This window comes from Mucor mucedo (genome assembly GCF_025094135.1).
Source record: "Mucor mucedo strain NRRL 3635 chromosome Unknown EV154scaffold_209, whole genome shotgun sequence".
Classification (NCBI taxonomy): domain Eukaryota; kingdom Fungi; phylum Mucoromycota; class Mucoromycetes; order Mucorales; family Mucoraceae; genus Mucor; species Mucor mucedo.
Window position 1 is genome coordinate 36,969 of NW_026252493.1, and position 20,950 is coordinate 57,918.

The window sequence follows — 20,950 nt, forward strand, 5'->3', positions numbered from 1 at the left end:
ACCTGCGGGATTTTCATGATTTTTTTAGATAACTTAAAACTGTGATCACTAGAAAGAATTCTTCCACCAAGTTTTGTCATTTGGGCATCACTGACTGGTTGCATTTGCTTCATGATATCATTATAGACGTAGCTTATATAGCCTGGAGAAGGTATACCACCAGAGTCTCTACTTCTATCACTGAAAGAGGAAAAAGCTTCAGGGTTTTTTATACTGTTTTTACCCCACATATTGGAGAGAGTAGGCTGACCCCATTTATTCTGTTTATTTTCAACGGAAGCGCTCAGATACATGTACTTCACTGTGTCGTATTAAAGCATATGAAGCTCTCGTAAAATCTTGGAAATTCTACCTGGTCCAACAGAATTTTGAACCTAAGGACGCAATAAATTAAGCAGAGTCTTGGATAGACCAGATCGGTGAGTCAAAACAGCAGGAAATGCTATCGGAAATCTTTCAGGTAACTGTTTGATGATTCCATCAGAGTAGCCGTTGAAATTATAGACCGAGTATTTATTGATTGGTTTTCCTTCGATCAATTCAGTTTTTATTAAGTGTGATGCTTTCTGGGAACAAGTATAGCGAGATGTCATCATGTAAAAAGAGCTTTTCAGAAAATTAGTGTCTGAAAATAAATGTACCTGATTTTTTTTTCTTTTCTTTCCTTTAACAATTACTTACTCATTAATATCTATAACGCGACGAGCTTTAGGTTGTTGTGAAAAGCCATTGACAATTAAATGGTTGTCTTTATTTTTCTTTTTGCAAACAGGATATTTTAAAGAGTCATTTGTCAGATGATGAGGAAACCATAGAAACACACGAGGAATGTAGAGATCAGTAGGCCCTTTCTTAAAATCGTTGAAACGAGGCATTATGTTGATAGTCCAGCAAGTCTTCAGTTCATATTCTGCGGGTCTACCACTTTAACGCAGACGATTCTGAATTTTATTCAACTCCTTGTCAATAGCACTCGATCTTAAGATTCTTACGAATTCGATTTCTTCATTTGGATCAAACTGGTCTTCGAGACTTGAAGATTCGTTCACATTATCGTCGGAGTGGTTAGAAGTTTCTTCTTCGGCCTCATCGGAAACGGGATTATACTATTAAAGGACAGTGTTAAACAATAACATATTAAACGATTTATATGCGCAATTATACGCACACATGCATATACACATACCTGCTCAACATTTTCCCGGGCTGTTTCTTGGCTATTGCTTACAACACTTGTATCATGAGATACTTCAACTGTTACGGGAGGCATAACACTGGACTTATCGTCATTCTAATTATTATCATTAAAGTTAATGCTTAATTCGAATATTGGATGTAAAGGTGTACATACACGGGGAGGTTTATTAATAGATCCAGCATTAATGTTGTTTGAAGGGGTTGATGGAGAGCTCGTATTTGTATTTGTGGCAAACATATCGATTAAGTTCGTTTGTTTTTTAGTGTTATTCTTTTTTTTTTACTCTTTGTTTGACCATTATATATAGTTTTAAGATAGATATTACTGGGCTTTTTCCTTTAAAAAAAATATTAAACAAGGGAAGAGTGTTTAGAATATGAAATCTGGCACTTATATGAATAAGTATTTCCTGCTATTAAGCTCATTTTTCCATTCATCAGTTTCAAGTTAAGACATAGCAAACGTATTAAAGTCAGGTTTTTTATATAAACTAATAGTTGATATCATTATATTGGTTTGTATGATACTAGTAAAGCATTTAAGATCAGTGTAGACATGGGTTGAGCCTATGATACCAGGTGAACATTCAATCTGATTAAGGCACACATCAAGCTTATTCCAAACCCGCTGAGTCTTTTAACGCCTGCAGAGTCCTACTGAAGCAAATCTATTGGCTATATTTGAGTAGCGCACTATTCAGATAGGCCTGTTTTATTCGCTGAAAATTTGAACTCCGTAAAGTCGCCATGGTTTGACGGCCCTTTTTACTACATACTTTTTATTTTTAGAAAAACCAAAATGAACCCATCCCAAATTGTTACGTTTTATTTAGACTCGACGAAGAAGCTGAGAATATGGACGACGATATCCAAATGATTATCGAATCAGACAATACTGCACTTTACCGACAACAAATTCTCCAGTACAGTTTTATTTCAAACGATTACCGCAACCAATACGGTGTTGCAATTACCAGTTTGCCAATGTTTTTTTTCGGGTGAATATGTTGAAAGAACGAGAACAGTTATCGACGCCGACGATAGAAGAGAAACTCGTAGATATCACTTCTGGAGTTTGGAACACCCCTTCCTCAATGACGATGACGAAAATCAAGTAAATAGTTACCGTGCAACTTACCGAATGGGCAAAGACGCTTTTGAGAATTTGGTGAATGAATTGTCCAACCACGAAGAGTTTAATTTTGTTGCTCCCAATGCTACTCCTGTCTACATTCAGGTCGCAACGGCCTTATTTCGCTTGGCTAATTGCCATGTCGGATACCGTCAAGCGTACATGCTTTTAGGTGTTTCCTATGGTAGTTATAATAACTTCACTAGAAAGACACTTAAGGCAATCAAGGGAAGGCTTGGTCGCTTGTTGGCTTAGCCTACTGATCCTGAAGCAGCTAGAGCTGTAGCTTACGGTTTTGGGAGTGATAATGGACAATGACTAAACGGTGTTATCGGTGCTGTAGATAGAAAAACTTTACGATCATCAAGCCCTTCCCAGACGAATTTGGTCCTCTGTTTCGTGATCGTCAGAATGGCTACTCTGTCAAGTTAACGGCTGTTTGTGACTCTAACTTGAGATTCACATATATCTCAGTAGGCGACTCAGGTACCGTAACTATGGATTAATGGATTTAAAATCAAAACTAAACACATTACTTATTCTTAGGAAGAACTCATGATGCTGTTGCTTTTAGATCCAGTAATATATGTTACGATATTCTTGAAAATCCTGAAACGTTCTTTCCAGAGAGTACGTTTATCATCGGTGACTCGCCGTACCCTTTGGGGCCTAATGTCATCACGCCATTTCCTGCAAGTCAATGCATAACGGATTCAAGAAAACGTACGTTTTATTTCGTTCATTCTGCGACAGGAATGACGATTGAAAAAGCATTCGATGTCTTGGTTGCTCGTTGAATATTTGCTAGCAAGTACATTTATGTCTACGATCAAATGGATGTAAACGAAATTATTACAGCGTGCTGTATACTGCGCAACTTTTGCATTGATCTTCGAGACCCTGGATTTACAGACGATAGTCCGATGGAAGGTCGTGGTGCTGCCAATGTAGAAAATGAATAGTCTCAAAATGTAAATGGAAGTATTAGAAAAGTAAATGTATTTAATGAATCGATGACACATAGAACTGAAGGTGTTAGAAACTTTACTGGATAAGTAGAAAAAAAATTTATAAAAAAAAAACTTAATTGTTATCAACTGAAGGATCAGCGGCAGGAGGGGGAGGGGGAGGGGGAGAAGAAGCAGACGTGGGAGAAGGGGTAAAAGTGGGCGAAGGAGCAGGCATTGGAGAAGGCGCGGGACGAGGGAGAGAAGAAGCAAACAAATCGACCATTCGGTTTATGGCCAAGCTTGCATCTCTTTGCCATCCAGAATTTTGACGTCTCAAAACCATTGTCTCACGCAAGATATCTCGGTCAAAGACATCTCTATCAATAGTATGGGCATACATACGGTCCATATGTGCTACATTGACAGCCCTATGCTCGTTGGCGATTTCACGGTATCGTGCTATTTCGTTTCGGTTTTGGTCTTCCAAAGCCTCCAAATGACCAGCCATGAACCATGTCGAGGCATTGACATAACGAGGACGTTGGGTAGGTCTTCTACCTTCTTCTTCTTGATCATCATCATCATTAACACCGGCACGACCTCGTCTTCCAGCAAGAAACGTAACTCGGCTATCCACAGTTTCTCCTGAATGGTACTGTACAAAACAGGTGGATTCATGGTTGGCATTCTTGATGTTACCTGCTCCATCAAATCGTGAAATTCCCAATAAGGAAGAGGAGCACTTCCAGTAGCGTTGGCAGCATCTCGTCTGGTTTGATATGTACTGTCAAGGCTTCACCACCTGGTTTTCATGGCTGAAATGTCTCTTCTATCGTTGATGGCGCCATAGGCATTGAAAGCATCCTCTGTTCCTTTCGTCAGATTTAACTTTGCTTGGGGTGTACGAGTAACACCAACTTTTACAATGTACTCAGGGAACAACTCGATTAAAACATGTGTGCTCCCAGAATCCCTATTGAGGTTGGTGTTAACCTGAGGAGAAGGCTCATCAACAGGATTATTCTCAGCAGAGGGAGCAGAAGATGAAGGCTCGGAAGAACCGGCTGAACTAGGTCCAGAAGAAGCGGATAGCATTGATCCAGTTGCAAGAACGAATCCAGTGGCTACAGAAGACTGGGCAGTGGGAACGGTTCCATTATTAGGAACAGGTCCAGAAGAAAAAGTGGTTTCAACAGAGGGTTCGTTTGTAGATCCAGATGGTACAGCAGAAGGACCAACCGAAGAGCCAACCGAAGGAACAACAGAAGGACCAACCGAAGAGCCAACCGAAGGACCAACAGAAGGACCAACCGAAGGACCAACAGAAGGACCAACCGAAGGACCAACAGAAGGACCAACAGAAGGTTTGGTAGAAGTCTCAGTCGAAGGAGAAGGAGCAGCAGCAGGAACAGGAGCAGGTACGTTTAATCTAGGTCTTCCTCTTACAGCAGGAGTGGCAGGGCTGTAGTCATTGACGAAGTTAATGCTGCTGTAGTTATGGAAAGGCATTTTGTTTTTTTAGATAAAATAGAATAATGAAATTGGTGAAGAAAAATGAAGAGGATCACAAAAAAAAACCTTTTATCAAAAAAAACAACAATAAAAACAAAAACATTTGTGAGTTCAGTAGCCCAATTTGGCCGATTTTTAATCTAATAGAAGGATTCTGGGGTCGTTGGATTTTAATCCTTTATTGGGATATTTCGAAAATTTTGGCACTGAAGAAAATTCGATGTCATTGCTAATCGTCTATATATATCCATTTAAATTTTTATTCATCTATTTGGCAAAATTGTGACCTTTCACAAAAAAAAGAAAAAAAAAAAGTTTTAAATCGGGATCTTTAAAAAAAATAATTTTATTGCTTGTGAGGGCCCTTAGCCACTACATAAAAGACGAAACTTACGTCCATCACGTTTATAAACGATAACGATTCCTCAACAGCAACAATAGAATAAAATCTAACGAAAATATAGACATCTGCGTCCGACAATGTACCCAGAAACCAAACGGAAGAAGAACTAGCAACGTTTCTTGAAAACATGTATTTATGTACAATTAATTATTCATCGTCATTGGAATCATTTGGACCTGACTTGAAGACACTGTAGACCTTAAACCGTTTGCGCAATTTAGAACAACCATCAACTTCAAAATATAATAGTTGTCTGAAACGTTTTTTCTAACACCAGAGAATGCTTCTCCAAATCAGTATTAGTACTTATCAGTGCTTTGATTGAAGAACAAGTATCATCACGAAATAAACCATCCCGTACAATGTTGTTCTCTTTCCATCGATTGCGGTAAGGAAACGAAAGCGCATTACATACCTGACCTCAGATAAATTAATTCGATGAAACTAAAAACTCTTACTTCCTGCCATTTGATGTTATAACAAATAATTAGAGATCCTCGTTCGTATTTCAGTGTCTGCTGTACAACATATGGATAAAGTTTTTTACCCTTTTTTCTGTAGAAACAAAGGATTTTCTCAAATCTGCAAAGTTTTATTTTGGTGTCATCTGACAAAACCACGAGTTTCCAGTTTGTTAAAGTACGGTGCTCTCAATTTGAGATTTGGAAACAGACAACACAGTCGGATATTTCCTTTCTTCCAATTAACGCTTTTTCGGGTTAAATGAATGAAAAACACGTTATTTGAGTATCACAGAAATGGTGGTGCCACTTCTGGAAATTACAATTTATTGGAAACAACAGTGGGGGTCAAAACCGACTCACAAAAATTATAAATCGTCTTAACTGTGATACACGCAATGCAACAACTTGAAACTTTAACCATATGTTAAGTTCCAATCTCTATTTACTGTGACGGAGTTTGAAAACATGTTACAAAGTTCGTTTTAAAATTAAAGTAAATTTATTGAAAAAAAGGGATTTTGGTAAATAAGTATCCTCGATTAATGCTTTGTATATCCACTTTTTGCTGGAATAACTTCTGCGATTCTTCGCGGTAATCTATCGTAGTACGGCTTCATGTCATCTGCCGTAAACTTGTTCCCCCAAGGTTGATCCTAATCATCGAGGATCGTTGGCTTGCGCTCGTATTGGTTTAATCTTAGTTTCAGATGGTGCCACAAGTGTTCAATCGGATTTAAATCCGGGGTGTTAGCTGACCAATCATCAATATAGTCAATCTTATTATTTCGAAGTCATTCAAGCGTATGTTTTGATCGATGCTTGGGGTCACCATCTTGTTGAAATAAGACATCGTTATTAGTAAAGCCGTAATAGTCCAAAGGTTCCTTATAAAAAGTACCCAGAATGTGTATGTAACAATCTGAATTCATAGGATATTCCAGAATTCGACATCCGTAACCAGGTCCGAAATACGTCATACAGCCCCACATCATCAAAGACCCACCACCATGCTCAAGAACGGTTTTAACGTTATGTGGTCGTTCCAAATCACCAGGCAACTTGTAGGTATATTCCGCCCCATCCGGCCCCCATCAATTTATTTTTGTCTACTCAGAAAATTTTACTTTTTTCCAGTTATTTACAGTCGAACCGCTATGCTTTCTCGCCCATTTTAACCTATTTTGGTAGTGCTGTTTTTTAAGGAACACCTTCTTTTTTTAAGTGTACACTTGAAGCCTAATTTTTTAATGATCCTTTTGGTACTCGTGTAACTGATAGAATATCCCAATCCGTTTAAATATTTTTGAGTATCCCTAGCAACTTTTAAATAACCACAACGAAGTTTGAATCTGATAATCTGCTTAGTGGTTTCAGGCAGAATAGCTGGTCTTCCTCGTTTAGGTCTCTTATAACCATTAATTTCGTTTTTCTTGCGATTGACGGTAGATTTTGAAATACCTGTTGTCTTCACAATGTTTTCAGTTCATTTTACTTTAAGTATAAGTGATCTGACGTTTTTTCGCTTGTCTTGGCTAAGTTTGTAGGGCATAATTGATGATTATAAAAAAATATCTTGCTTTAAACAAAGAAAAAGAGAAACAGTTAAAAAGGATGAATATTTAATGTAAAATCAGATGAAACGGCTCATAGATAGTAGGCATATGTTTTGTAATTATGTATCTGTGGTCGATCACTGTAAAAAGAGATAAATATTTAATTATTGCTTCGAAACAAAATTTAAAAAATGCGTAAATATTATTTAACAAACAATTACGTCATTTTGACTAACAATATTTGTTACAGTTTTACGCATTGTAATTACGTATCTGTCTGTTTTTCTTTCAGGTTATTTTAACCAATTGGAAAGATCTGCAACAGTTATTAGTTTTGTGAATCGGTTTTGGTCCCGACTGTACTTGTAGCACCTTCAAAGTCAACTCAACTCATGTTTTTGTTACTATCATAAATACATAGTCGACATTCCAGCTTGTTATCTTTGGCGGACGGACAACGCGGCGCACTCATAAAACCAAGTGGGTCTAGTTAATTCTGTTAATAATTTTATTACATACACCAGTACTAGAACTAGTCTCTAAAGCACTCATACCATTAGAGCAGCATTTGACTATATTAGCAAGTCGTAGAATCAAAAATATGAGGCGTATTTCGAACAAAAAACTGTTTCTGTAAACGTTATGGAAAAAATTCTAATAACTTATACATTTTTTATGAAAAGCTTTTAGCCCGATTAACGACCTAATAATAACAAAAAACAGAATAATAAAATTGTTTCCAAAGTGTCCCTATGCTATCAATATGTGATTTCTTTTCAAAATATCAAAACGTCAAATAGTTAGGAAACTTTGGAGGGCTATGTGTATATGTTTTTGAAATCCAACGAAAGTTTAAGGATATTCTGATATAATTTGCGAGTTACCTTACATGTGAAACTAACTCCGATAATCTTATACAAGTTTAGAATGCATAAAACATTCTAGAACTGTTTCTAATATATTGTAATCTATTTCGGCTATTAGTTAAATGTAAGCAGAAAACCCTAAAGTGACAGATCTGAACAGATAACGGACCTGAAATTTCGGAGGTATCGCATAACGACGGATAACGGACCGGAGTACTCTGAAGTCAACGGATTTTGAAGGATAACGGACCGGAGTACCCTGAAGTCAACGGATTTCGAGGGATAACGGACCAGAGTACGCAAACGTATTGGATCTTGACGGATAACGGACCGGAATTCCTAGATTTTTATGATTTAGAGGGATAACGAACTGGTTTACCAAAATATAGCCCCACTAAAACTCTTATTCGACGGATTACACTTGTTTTGAAAAATGTTTTGTTTAGCTGTTTATTCATTTTTAAACAGCCAATTTGTATTCGGAAAAAATTTGACTTGAATTTCATACGATGTTTTGTCAAGGGCAGAAACGTTAGAGTCTAAATCTTGCAATTATTGACTTTCATCCACAATAGCCGCGTGAAAATTTGTTTTGTTAGGATAATTATAGAGTTTAATTTTGACCAGACAATTACCGGACAAAGATACTTTATTGCGTCGTCTGTCCAAGTTTTTTGTACAGATTTAAAATATGATTTCGTTAGCAATTTTACCACAAGTATTTCAGTATTTGGTTTTAAGTTATTTCAATGACTATTTCTCTTCGTTTAAAAGTTTTCTTTGCATTGTTAAAGATCCTTTTCACTGATATAACCCAAGTTAATCTTAGAATGACCAACAGTCTTGACCTGGTGGGGACGAGTGTTGGGGAGGCACAAAAGGGTGCGTTGGCATTGATTTGAGCTTAGGTCAGCAGCAATGTTGGTACGAACCTCGTTGGTGTCGAAAGGACAGTGGATTGGCGAGATGCGCGGGATCTAGAGGATCAAAAACCTTGGTGGCATTGACGTTGGATACGTTTATAATGTTGGTGAATATAGGAGTATACAACTCGTTTATAAGAGCACTAATAATACCATTGGCAGGAAAAATGATATCGATGATACAACCTGTATCGACACCAGCTAACTTGAAACGCATGTAGGTTTTAGCGCTAGTGATCTTTCAATTTTTGCCAGTATATACATATTAAAAACCGTTGTGTTTGGTGGGAGCTTGCTGGAATTGATAGCAACCTTTTGGGCCATGGTTAAACCAGGCTTACCGGGGGAGTCTTTCGGCCTGGAAGCGGCCCTGATAGTGTAAAGAGCCGACGAAGGGGGTGGTGGCTCACTGCAGATGCTTCCATTACTTGCCAGATCACTAAGTTGATCGACATCAGTGCTGGAATTAGGTTCTTTTTTGTTTTTAGGCTGGAGTTGTAGATTAACGAACATTGCGGCTTGATCTGAAAGTTTGTTTTCAAGTCCCAAAGTTGGAACTTTTAATATAATCCAATCTTGTATGATAGCTTCCAGTGCAGTAAATTTAGCTTCGTATCCATCGAACCGACGGATTTTGTCAGGAGTGGGGCTGGGCAAGAGCAGAACAGAATGATTATTAAGGTGAGGACAAGGCAAAGAGAAAATTATATATATATGAGTGTTAAGATATATATAAAAAGGAATGAAGGTAGAAAAAGATTTATTTATAGAAGCATAAAAAATAGATAAGATCTTGAATAGAGAAATAAGAATAAACAAACATGCTGTTATTTATATTCATTGACAGATCGGGTAAACAAGGGTTCGGGGATCAGATTTACACAGACAGATTATTGGTCATACTGAGTTTGGGACATCTTTGGGGTAGCGGGCATAGATACCGATAATTTTGGGGATAGATGCAGAGGATATTATTAATGTTTTACAAGGGAGTTCAAAGAAAGAGGTATAAAGGAAATGGAAGTTAAATGGGTTTTACAAGGACAAGGGATAACGGAGATACCTTATTCGGAACAGAGACGTTAGACAGGAAACAATATTGATGTTTGACAGTTACATGTGTGACAGGGTTGCAGCTAATCTAAATTGACTTGGTGTTACACAGGATAGGATCTTTTCTATAAATACGTCCCTTTTTTTTCTAATAAATATTACTTCAGTTTTATCTTAACTAAAAATCTAGTTTCTTAATAATTTGTAATTGACTCCTTTGTGTTTCCCTCAACTTTTATACTTCTTGTTTATCTTAAGTCTATACTTTACATATAACAATTAACTCAAAGTTCATATTTCACACTCGACTCGAATCTCTTTATTACTACAACCGTATAGAAGATATTGTTTATAATAACATAAATACTTTTCTTTTTAATCTTGGCAATCAGTTTATACTTATATTACTTACGCCCTCTTAAAATCATCGTTGATTACCTTCTTATCCTAAAAACTTTATATTATAAGATTTCTTAACTTGACTACTTCCAGTCTGGTGCTCACTTTCATAACTACTTTATTATTAACCTCAGCGTTAATAACCTATATCCACCTTATCCTTTAAGAACTATTACCAGTGTCTTAACAACAGGAGACAGAAAACAGGGAACAGGTGAAACAGGGACAATGGGCTAGTTGGGTTTCAATAGTGGTCTGAGACATTTTGCATGATAACATGCAACTGAAACCTAGGCAGTTCATAACAGTTTTTTTCTCGAAGTTACTTTTGCATATCCAAAGCAAATTCTGGTTGAGAGAAGAACAGGTGTGTGTCAGAAGGTAAATTAGGTTTGACATGAGGCAGCGAGGAGGTGTCGAAACAAGAGGGGATGTCGTTACCCTAGCAATTTCAGATTCTTGTGATGGTTCCGAATTGTTGGTAATCTTTTTTGGCAACTTGGTAGTAGTTACTAAAGTAACTGAAAAAACCTTAGGAGACGGGACGAGTTCGCAAACCGTAGCCGTGGCCAACTGGTCTTGACGCAGAAGGTCGGTCTTTTGGTAGCGACAGTATTCTTAAAACTAGTGCCATTCGAGAAAGGTTTCAAAACATCCCATGCTTTTGAGGATGAAGTAGGAGCATTTCCTCTAGCTCTAGCAAGGGATTTAGTTTTTGTCATTATTATTGAGAATGTCGTAGATTATATTAAAGAAATCATCACACTACATAATAATGAATGATCCTGTAAATATATTCATCGCTCACGCGTTGACCCATTTATTATAATCAGAACCGTTTGTGTCTGTGGACAAGGTGATTCACCATTATTACTAGCTTGTTTAAGTGAAAAGCGGTAACGTAAAATAAAGATAAAGAGTAAGAAATTCTTAAAAAATGAGCACCAGACTATAAGTTGTCAACGAAGATAAAATAAAATATATAAAGGCAAAATACGACGACGAATCAGTTATCTGTGTCTCGGAAGGAGTATAGTAAAACATAACTGGTAAGATTATTCAGTGACAATTTATACGAAGGGCTTTCATAGAATTATACTAGTTTTACATGTTTATAATGAAACCAGGCTTATATGGACCGTTCCAAAGCAAGACGTTTTTCACGTTTTGGGAACAAAATTATTTCGCTCAAAATAATAATTTAAACTTTAAAAATAATTTACCAGCCAAAATTTATGGGGATTGGGCAATTTACAAATGAGTAATTTATACCCCCCTAAGGGGGGGTATAAATTACAAAAACGTAAAATCAAGTTTGACATGACACAAAAATTTGATATTGAAGTACTAAGATGACCCGACTGCTTCAATATATAAAAATCCACAATCGCTTATTTTTCCATGTATTTTTCTTATAAAACATCATTTATTTATTTACCTTCCCTGATAATCTTCAGCGTTTTCTCATTTAGAGACTCCCCCAGTTCTCACGAAAGACGTGGTCCTTCATGGTCATCTTTAGAAAAAATGTTGCTTATCGAATGCTATACCATTTACTTACCTACTCTTGAAAGTTCCCGAAGCGACTTCGAGAATGGAGAAGCTTACCGTAATTTGAAAAAAGAGAATGATGGAAAAGCACAACATGCCAATGTTCCGCCCCGCGAGTTAGAGCCTATCAAGAGTAAATGGAAGAATCTTGTTGAGAATTACAAGAAATAATTTACCAGTCGATCTACTACTGGAGAATCTGGCTTCGCCCCTGATGAGATATATGACAAGTTGGATGAAATACTTCAGGATTATCTTACAATTAGACCACCTCATATTTACTCCTCTCAAACGAGACGCTTTACGGATAATACAGCTCCACCACCTGTACCTGTTTCCAGTGCAGAAACAAAACCTTTGCCCTCCTTTTCCTCTTCCCATCCATCGTCATCAACGTTTGAGCATGTTCCATCTTCTATGTCCGAGGACCTAGACCTCCCACTAGTAGAAGAAGAGCTGTTCCACCTCAATCGTCTCCCCCTCGTCAAACATCACCTTTTTATCAACCACCATCACCCTCCTTTCATCGAAAGCCACCACTTTCATTTCAACAACCATCATCCTCTCCTCCCTCCAGCAAGAACCAACACCTCGTCCGCGCCAAGTGCCAAGACCTCGTTCACGCCAAGAGCCCACACCTAGACCTCGTCAAGAGTCAACACCTAGACCTCGTCAAGAGTCAACACCTAGAAAAAAATTAAAACCACAACTTGAACAGGGTATAAAAAAAAAAAAAGGCGCCTAAATGGCTCATAACGTTCCACCAAACATAAGAAGTTATTTTACAAAGTTGAAATTACAAATTCCCATATGAAAAGAATCTCCGACGATACACGAAATTCAGCAATCTCCTTGCTTCAATCAGGCTTATCAGAGCGTGATATCAGCGTAGGATTGGGTATCAGCAAATCTACAATTTCCAGAATAAGTAAGGAACGTTACACAGGCTTAACAAAATCAAAAGGTGGACGTCCGAAGTTACTATCGGAGAAAGATGAGTCCTATTGTGTACAACAAGTGACACGTAAACGCGTCTCAAACGCAGTGAAACTTGCCAAGGGTGTTGAAATAGATCTGGGTATCAAGTGTAACCCTGAGACAATTCGTAAAACACTTCGCGAACACGGTCTAGGTGCAATTGAGAAACCAAAAAAACTTTATTATCGGTTAAAAACATCAAGGCTAGACTGGAAAGGTGTAATAAGCACAAGGATTAAACACTAGACGATTGAAACGTGTTAGTTGGTCAGATTAAACAAAAATAAACCGATTTAACTCCGACGGGCGTCAATGGGGATGGAAAAGATCCGGCGAAGATCTTCAGAATCCTCTTGTAAAGCTTACCGTAAAGCATGGCGGAGGATATATCATGCTATGAAGTGCTATAACCTATGCCGGAGTTGGATGGATTTGCAAAACTGACGGAAAAATGGATCAACATTTGTACCACAATATTTTGCGGGACGAGTTAGAAAAAATAATTGAGAATAATCTGGATGATCTTGGTTTAAAGCGGGAACAAATTGTATTCCAACAAGACAACGATCCGAAACACACTTCGAAGCTAGTAAAGCAGTACTTAAACCAGCAATCTTATGGAGTTATGGCTTGGCCAGCTCGATCACCAGATCTAAATCCGATTGAAAACATGTGGTCTCTCTTGAAAAGGAAGTTAAATGATTATGAAACAGCGCCGAAGGGAATGAATGAGCTATACGAACGTGTTGTTGATATTTGGTATTACCAAATTAAAAAAGAAGAATGCCACGTCGAATTCAAGCTTGTATTAAACCAAAGAGAAAGTGAACCAAGTATTAAACCACTACTAATCATTAATAAAACTTCTCACAAAACTGTCCCAATAATTGTTTTTTTCATAAATTGTTATTAAATTATGTAATCATCATGTGGTGTTACAAAATATGCGAGTCGAAAACCAGATGTTTTGTCTTTTAAAAAATCTATAATACATGTAGTATAGTAAACTGAAACCCCTAAAAATAAACTCAAAATCACAAATGATTCAAACATTGGGACAGTGTTGTGAGTCACTGTATCTCTCATGACACTCCAGTTTTGCTCCCACTCTTCTTCGTCGAAACTATTCAGACATCTATTTCATCTGATCATGAACTCGTTCCAGTCGTCATCTGTTAAAAAATAACTTTTGCATTTGGCTAAAACGTTCTTGTTGATATGCCAACGACAGATACGAATCGTGCTGGAATCAAAAATTGTCTCTAAAGCACCTTTTAATGCCAAATCACGGCCAATAGCAATAATGCTAGGATCGAATGGCTCTACATAGCACCAAAATAGCTTCATACGTAATGCTGAAACCGCCCACTCATAATTCATTTGGGTTTCGTCTTTCAAAAAAACACCGCACAAAATAAATGTCTTGTTGAAGCAATCAACGCCAGTAACGTGCAACAATGGAATACAAAATTTGTTGGTTTCATACGTGCAATCCATCAAAAGAACTTGAGGGAAACGCTCAACCATTTCCAAGGAATGAGAGTGCGCAAAAAAAAGGTTTTTGATGGTGCCGTTCTCATTTGAGTTGCACGCATAGATAAATCCCGAGTCTGTTTTGAAAAATTGATCCAAGAGACCTTGCAAAGGAGAGCGACCATCTAAATAGACTTCACGAATCTTCTGTTTGGCATTGTAAACCGTACTAGGTCTGAAATAATCACCAGGGAATTTTTGGCGAAGATAAATCAAGATATCTTGAGGAGAGCTATTAGCAATCGTTATATCCTTGATTACCTTCATGTGACGTCTCCAATCTTGCATGCAATCGAATAACCAGCGAGAGAATGAGCAGACTCATGATTATGTTCACGATTGTTTAAGTGCAGGGTGAATTTTGCCGCATAAACACCCTGCTCTTTTCTCCAACTAGAACCAACCACCCACTTGAAAGGGCAATCGGTGTGTCTTGTCTTCGAAAGCCTTCTACCGGTGTACTTACAGCTGTTTTTTCCACCGCGATCGCACTTGAACTCCAAAGACTTAAGGCGACGATTGGGGTAGAAACGAGAACGACCCAAAGAAACAAGGTAGCCGTTCTCTTTGCAGTGATCGATCACATACTTTTCGGGAGTTTTGCTAGAGCTAAACTCAACTTGGGAAGGGGCAGAAGTAGACGAAACTTCCAAGGTTTCGTCCTCGAGATTATCGTCGAGGTCATTGTCGAAATCATCGTTAAGATCATCTACATCGTTGACGCTTTCAAACTTTCTTCTGGTTCGAAAGGGCAGGGGCTTCTGAAAATCATCGTCAGAAAGATAAGAGGTGTTTTCATTTGATAAAGGCATTGAAACAATAAAAAGTTCAGATAAACGTAACGGGATTGGGATGAAAGTAAAAAGGTACAATTTATCAATACTTTGACAGAGCAGTCCCGCCAAAATGTCAAAATTTAAGCGAAATCAAATCTGCAGTTTCATAGGTCAAAATAGGCTAAAAAAATCGAGGGGATGAAAATAGCAATTCCCTTGACGTACCTTTTTCGGTCTCTTAATAATAATTAAATATAAAATAGTATAATTCATATTTGTAATAAAATCATCTTTTGATCTCCTAACTAAATATTTTGTATCTTGGATTAATTACTATAAGTCTTACGACACCCTAAAATACACACCAACTGAGTCTCCTCAACTTATATAGTAAGGTGCCCTCATCTGAATGTAAACTTTATTTTTAAAATCTTTCGTCCAATAAAATAGCCAGCCCACCAAATCTTCTTAGCTCAATTTTTAGATAGTCTCTTCTGGGAAACAATTATGCTTTAAAAATCATTTTATCCAATGAAATAACGAAGAAAAAAAAAAAAAAAAAAAAAAACTTCTAAGTAAAAAACAACATGGCGAAATTAACATGTACATGATGATTTGTTTTAAGACAAATTTTATAAATTTTTAACTTTACGAGACAATGCCCACCAGAAGATGCCAAACTTGCCGGTGTTGATTAAGTTGAAACGAGGGTTCATCTTTCTTGAAAAATCAAGCATCTCCACGAACTGACACTCTGTTTGTATGTCGACTTCGTCCGCAACAGCTTTTCAACAACAAGATTTCCTCCATTGTCTTTGTTACAAACATAATAAACGCAGGAGTTTAAACCGTCGGACTGGCTTAGAAGTTCGAACCTTGTCACAGGTCCACGTTCACACCAAAGAGCGTATTCAACGATGGTGGGAGCACCAGTCAGCGCATCGATTTTGACGACTTCGCCGATAAAGAGGTTGTTTCCGTTTTGAAAAATTCCGGTTGAGCCAACTTTCATGGTCTTGTCATCATCATCATTATCAACAAAGTCTCTAATATTGGACTTGAAGGACACAGCAACCTCGAGGACTTTGTTTGAAGCTTTAACTGGATAATCCTGACCTGCCACCAACCAAGAACCACCAGTCAATACATGTCGAGCCATCAACCTCTTTGCAAAAGCAACCGCGGCATCTCTTGAAGGATTATGTCTGTTGGTACGAAACAGACACTCTCGAATGAATTTATTAAATTGTCACCCTTCTCAGTTTCATAAAAGATTGGGGATCCAAATCGATAAATATCAGCAACAAGATGATGCATGATGTGCATTTTACTGGAGTTATAAACGGATCCACCCCTTCTGCTAGGATACTTTCGCTTCATGTAAGCATCATGCTCCATCATCGAGAGACGAAGATCATTGTAAGTGAACTCCACATACTTCAGGTACGAATCAGACTTATGCTTGATTTTGCTGATATAAGAAAGCGAAGCTAACTTGCCCAAATTTTCAAAGCAAGTCTTGATCAAGAGAACACCGTCATCACGTCGAATTTCACCAGAACAGATCAATTGATTCAACAGAATTGGTACTTGCTGAGCGAGGATTTTGTAATCCCTACCTAAGAAAGATCCATGAAGACGCAATGATGAACGCAGCTTTCGGGTAAACCCTTTGCTAACGTAACCATGCAATCTTGTTTCGAGGATACTTTTCTCGGTTTGATTCAGATGGTCTTGCAACAATGTTTTTACCAAGACTTTGCCGACACCAAGCATTATCGTATGAAGGAGCTCGATTGGACAATCCAACATCGTATCGAACGATTGAAGGTCTACCAGAGCCTGACCACCAACAAGTTTGTAGCCAGTATCGACATTTACCAACAAAGTCCTGTCACCGCCAGAAGCCAAATACCGCGCGTACATATCTGCAACCACTTTTTCAGAGCGAGGGTCACAACGATAATCACTGCCATCAAGTCGAGCTGTGGTTTTTAATTCCCAAACATACTTTCGGCATGGCATCTTTGAAATAGCACCGCGACTAGAGGCACGCTCCGAATGACGCGCATTATCAGCAGTGATAAATTGCAACGGAGCAACGACAACGACAGCCTCGCCACCAGGCAAAAACATCTCTACACCTTTCTCCAACAACAAAAGATCTTCAACAATAGCAGGAAGCATTTCCATTGCAGACAGCAAATGATCTGTACAGATGAAGGCTGTATTCTCAAGTGCATGTCGTTCAGCAAGAGGCAAAGCGGCGGGTACCATGATCCAGCTATCAAACTTATTGTGTTTCTTGGTTCGATTTCCACTCATATCATCAGTAAAGAAATTCAGGGGAATAACCTTAACGGGCTTGAATGTACGAGCAGAAGACGGGGAGAGGCGCTTCAAAGGATTTGGCATTTTCAATCTACTAATAATGGTACTAGAAGCCCTAAGGAGATTCGAGTCATCCAGCACATTACGTTCGAAATCCAATGACAAAGTTTTCGGGCGATCACACAAAATGCTTGAAATGTGATTCACTTAGACAGAAACTTTTCTGGGCATGTTGTGGAGGTATAACCTACCATCAACGGGAAGAACTTGGTAACCTTCAGCCATAACGATTGAACGCTTTAAGGTATAAAACCTCTCCACAATCACAAAAGTTTGACCTGTTTTGATCAGATCAACAACCCAGATATCCTTTGGTATGTTGTTGATTCTGACAGAGACCATTGGATGCTGAAACATCTTGTGGGTTCTCCATTTGTTCGACTGGTAACTATCGATAAGCTCGCCCTCTGTATGATCAGGAAGTTTTGATAAATGATCAGTGACAGAAGGGTTTGCAACCAACAACTTCAAGACTTCGGAGGGAGGATTCATATAGAACGGGAGATCTTCTTCGACTTCTTGACCATTCACCTTTTTCTGAACCTTGACGTAGTGCTTCGTCTGTCTGAGCAAGAGAATCTGGTTTCTTGTTCTTCTTGAATCATCAAAGTTGAATATGAGATCAGCTGCAGGTACTTTGGCTTCGTGATAGGCAACCTTGGCTTCAGTGATGTCCTTGACAAGCTTCACAATATCTTTCATCAAACTTTGAGATATGTCACCCCCAGACCGGTAATAGAATTGATACATCCATTGATGTATCTTATCCCTGAAAGGTAAAAACTCGTCGTTGACAACTATGGGTGTTTGATCCTCGATTTCGTCGATTACAGCTTCCGGTTCATCAACAATGGATTTAGTGAATTCAATGTCTTCATCAAAAGGTTCATCTTCGTCCTCGTCGTCTTCCTCGTCACTGTAATCTTGGCATTCAGATTCGTCCTCTTGATGAAACACCATACGATCCAGACTGATGCGAGTAGATCTAGTCGATTCAGGTAATGCAGTAACTTCTGGTCCATTCACTTGCCTGAAGGCAGTGTTGCTTGGGGTAATGGGTGCCTTGAAAGTGAAGGCTTCGGTAATTTTATGTGATTTTTTATGACGGGTAAGGGCGCTTGGATGCCGGAAGCGCTTACCACATTCATTGAAATCGCAACGATAGGGGTTTTCGGTTTCGTTGGTTTGTTCAAGTTGAGTATTCATAATTCAGGAACTAAAAGAGATAGAGATATCCTTTTTTTTTTTGACTTAGAGGTTTTTTATATGCAAAGGTTTAGACCAGAATTTTGAACTACAGCTATTTCCAGCAGGTTCTTTTTCTTTTAGCTTCTTTTTTTTTCTTCATGTCTTTCTTTCCGTTTCTTTAACTTTTTAACTCGGTAAGTTATTTTCTCTAATTTCCTCTATAAACTCTAAAGCTATCAATCTTATAGTTTTTCACTTTTACGCTCAATAGTACACTCATAACTGACCCATCTATGTGGAAGGTATATTGCTAGCACTTTTTTTTTGTTCAAACGAAGACTAAAAAATTTTTTTATAACAGATTTAACGCGTAATGAAGTGAGGTAAGTCTATTGCTTTTCGTGTACAAATAACATGCATAAACTTTCATACTTCTTTAGTCAAATACTGATTACTCTGAACGTCACAAGAAATAAGGTAAAGTGATTTTTATTCAACTATTTCAGTATCATTCACTAACTATTTTTTTATAGGTTTGTTGTACGCATCTGGCTATACATGCTCTATAGAACAATGCATACCTGCCTGACAGTCTTCTGGGAGTAGTGGATTAAATTTATGTATTTTTTACACCATCCTGAAGAGATTTCCAATGGCTGGCAAGGCTGTTTGGCATTCAAGCCATCCATTATTTTTTTTAAATAAAATCTACATTTTAAGCCTATAATTCTATCCAATCAATAATTATTTTTAAGCAATTTGAACCATTTTTATTTTGGCAAAAGCGGTTCCACCGAAATACAAAAAATTCTATAACCCGACGATTTCCATATTAAGATTAACCAAAAAAGTTGAGCTTTGAACGTCCGAACAACTCTATGGGTGTGTACATAAGTTCATGTTTCGTACTCCGACAGGCTTCCGAAAAAAAAAAAAAAAAAAAAAAAAAAAAAAAAAAAAGATCCGGCCGTACTCAAGGCTAATCAGCCTTTTCGGGGGCATTTTTCTAATACGACGTGACACTCTTTTTTTTTTAAATCACATGAGCTTAAATTTTATTGAATAAATCTGCTCAAAACGTAATATATAACGGGTCATGGTAGCTTGTAAACGATATATATCTACCGCCTTCTTGAACAGTAAAATTAGTAAATATGTTGTCGATGAATGTGCCATTATTTGTTGTAGATTTCATATCATCCGGCATGGCTGTGTGCATATTGTATTTATCAAGAAGTTGTAATAATTTTGTTCTTGACGAAGATTTGATATTAAAATCAACATTAAAATCACCAGCTAAAATTATTCTTTCATTGTCTGTGATACATGATTCTATAATTGGGAGAGCATCGTCTAATTTGAATTTAGGGGATATGTAAACTGATAGAACAAGCAATGTCGGAGAACTAAATCCCGCTATAGATATACTCCCTTCACTGGATGTATTTAATAGCTGTATTTTGCTGAATGGTGTGGACTGATTTAATCTATCATTTATAAGACACATTGCGCCATAAGCTCGAGAGGAGGTTGAATCGGTTATATCTACTCTTGAAATTGCAGTAAATCCAGGAATATCGAAAATTTGATTCTGAGTGGTCCAAGTTTCAGATAATAAAATATAATCTGATGACATATATATTGCATCGTTAACTATTTGATCGACATGAGCATTTAGGCTTTGAACATTATGGGAAATGACTTGTATATTGGTACGTGGTGAGCGTAAAGAGCTGAACTTTGGTTTCAGTTGTACAGTTCTAAGTCGTGATAATTCTATAGATATATCATCTGTTGGTGCTGGTGGTGTGGTAGGTACAAACTTCTTTGCGATTATAAAAAGTCCAGATGCAGTAGTTGCCCTTGAACATGCCACGTACATTTTAGATCTTTCAAGTGTTTGTGATCTTGTTCTGCTTAAATCCAACAACACATTAGGGTAAGTGCCCCCTTGACTTTTGTGAACCGTTAAGGCTTCCGCTACAACTACTGGAAACTGTGTTCTTTGGATTCTTACGACAGGAGATTTACGATCCAATTTGACGGAAAAATTACCAGTGGTATAGTCAATAGGTACCCAG

General features: G+C 37.7%; 4 protein-coding genes across 4 annotated transcripts; 1 reads left to right on the forward strand and 3 right to left on the reverse strand.

Moving 5' to 3' along the window:
- Positions 1 to 926: 926 nt before the first annotated feature.
- Positions 927 to 1,435, reverse strand: EV154DRAFT_487878 (uncharacterized protein; the record flags this gene model as incomplete). Its single annotated transcript, XM_051599032.1, has 3 exons — positions 927 to 1,106; positions 1,187 to 1,291; positions 1,352 to 1,435. 3 exons carry the CDS (start codon positions 1,433 to 1,435, stop codon positions 927 to 929), a joined length of 369 nt encoding a protein of 122 aa, XP_051451044.1.
- Positions 1,436 to 3,412: 1,977 nt separating this feature from the next.
- On the reverse strand, positions 3,413 to 5,155 carry EV154DRAFT_556679 (uncharacterized protein; the record flags this gene model as incomplete). Its single annotated transcript, XM_051605368.1, has 3 exons — positions 4,082 to 5,155; positions 3,979 to 4,048; positions 3,413 to 3,934 (listed from the first exon to the last, which is right to left on the reverse strand). Exons 1-3 carry the CDS (start codon positions 4,786 to 4,788, stop codon positions 3,413 to 3,415), a joined length of 1,299 nt encoding a protein of 432 aa, XP_051451045.1. The 5' UTR covers positions 4,789 to 5,155.
- Positions 5,156 to 7,596: 2,441 nt separating this feature from the next.
- On the reverse strand, positions 7,597 to 9,935 carry EV154DRAFT_487880 (uncharacterized protein; the record flags this gene model as incomplete). Its single annotated transcript, XM_051599033.1, has 8 exons — positions 7,597 to 7,697; positions 7,727 to 7,783; positions 7,880 to 7,914; positions 8,247 to 8,416; positions 8,638 to 8,738; positions 9,010 to 9,238; positions 9,274 to 9,649; positions 9,904 to 9,935. The coding sequence occupies 8 exons, from the start codon at positions 9,933 to 9,935 to the stop codon at positions 7,597 to 7,599; spliced, it is 1,101 nt and encodes a 366-aa protein (XP_051451046.1).
- A 794-nt stretch (positions 9,936 to 10,729) lies between these two features.
- Positions 10,730 to 11,235, forward strand: EV154DRAFT_487881 (uncharacterized protein; the record flags this gene model as incomplete). Its single annotated transcript, XM_051599034.1, has 2 exons — positions 10,730 to 10,833; positions 10,989 to 11,235. 2 exons carry the CDS (start codon positions 10,730 to 10,732, stop codon positions 11,233 to 11,235), a joined length of 351 nt encoding a protein of 116 aa, XP_051451047.1.
- Between the last annotated feature and the right edge of the window lie 9,715 nt (positions 11,236 to 20,950).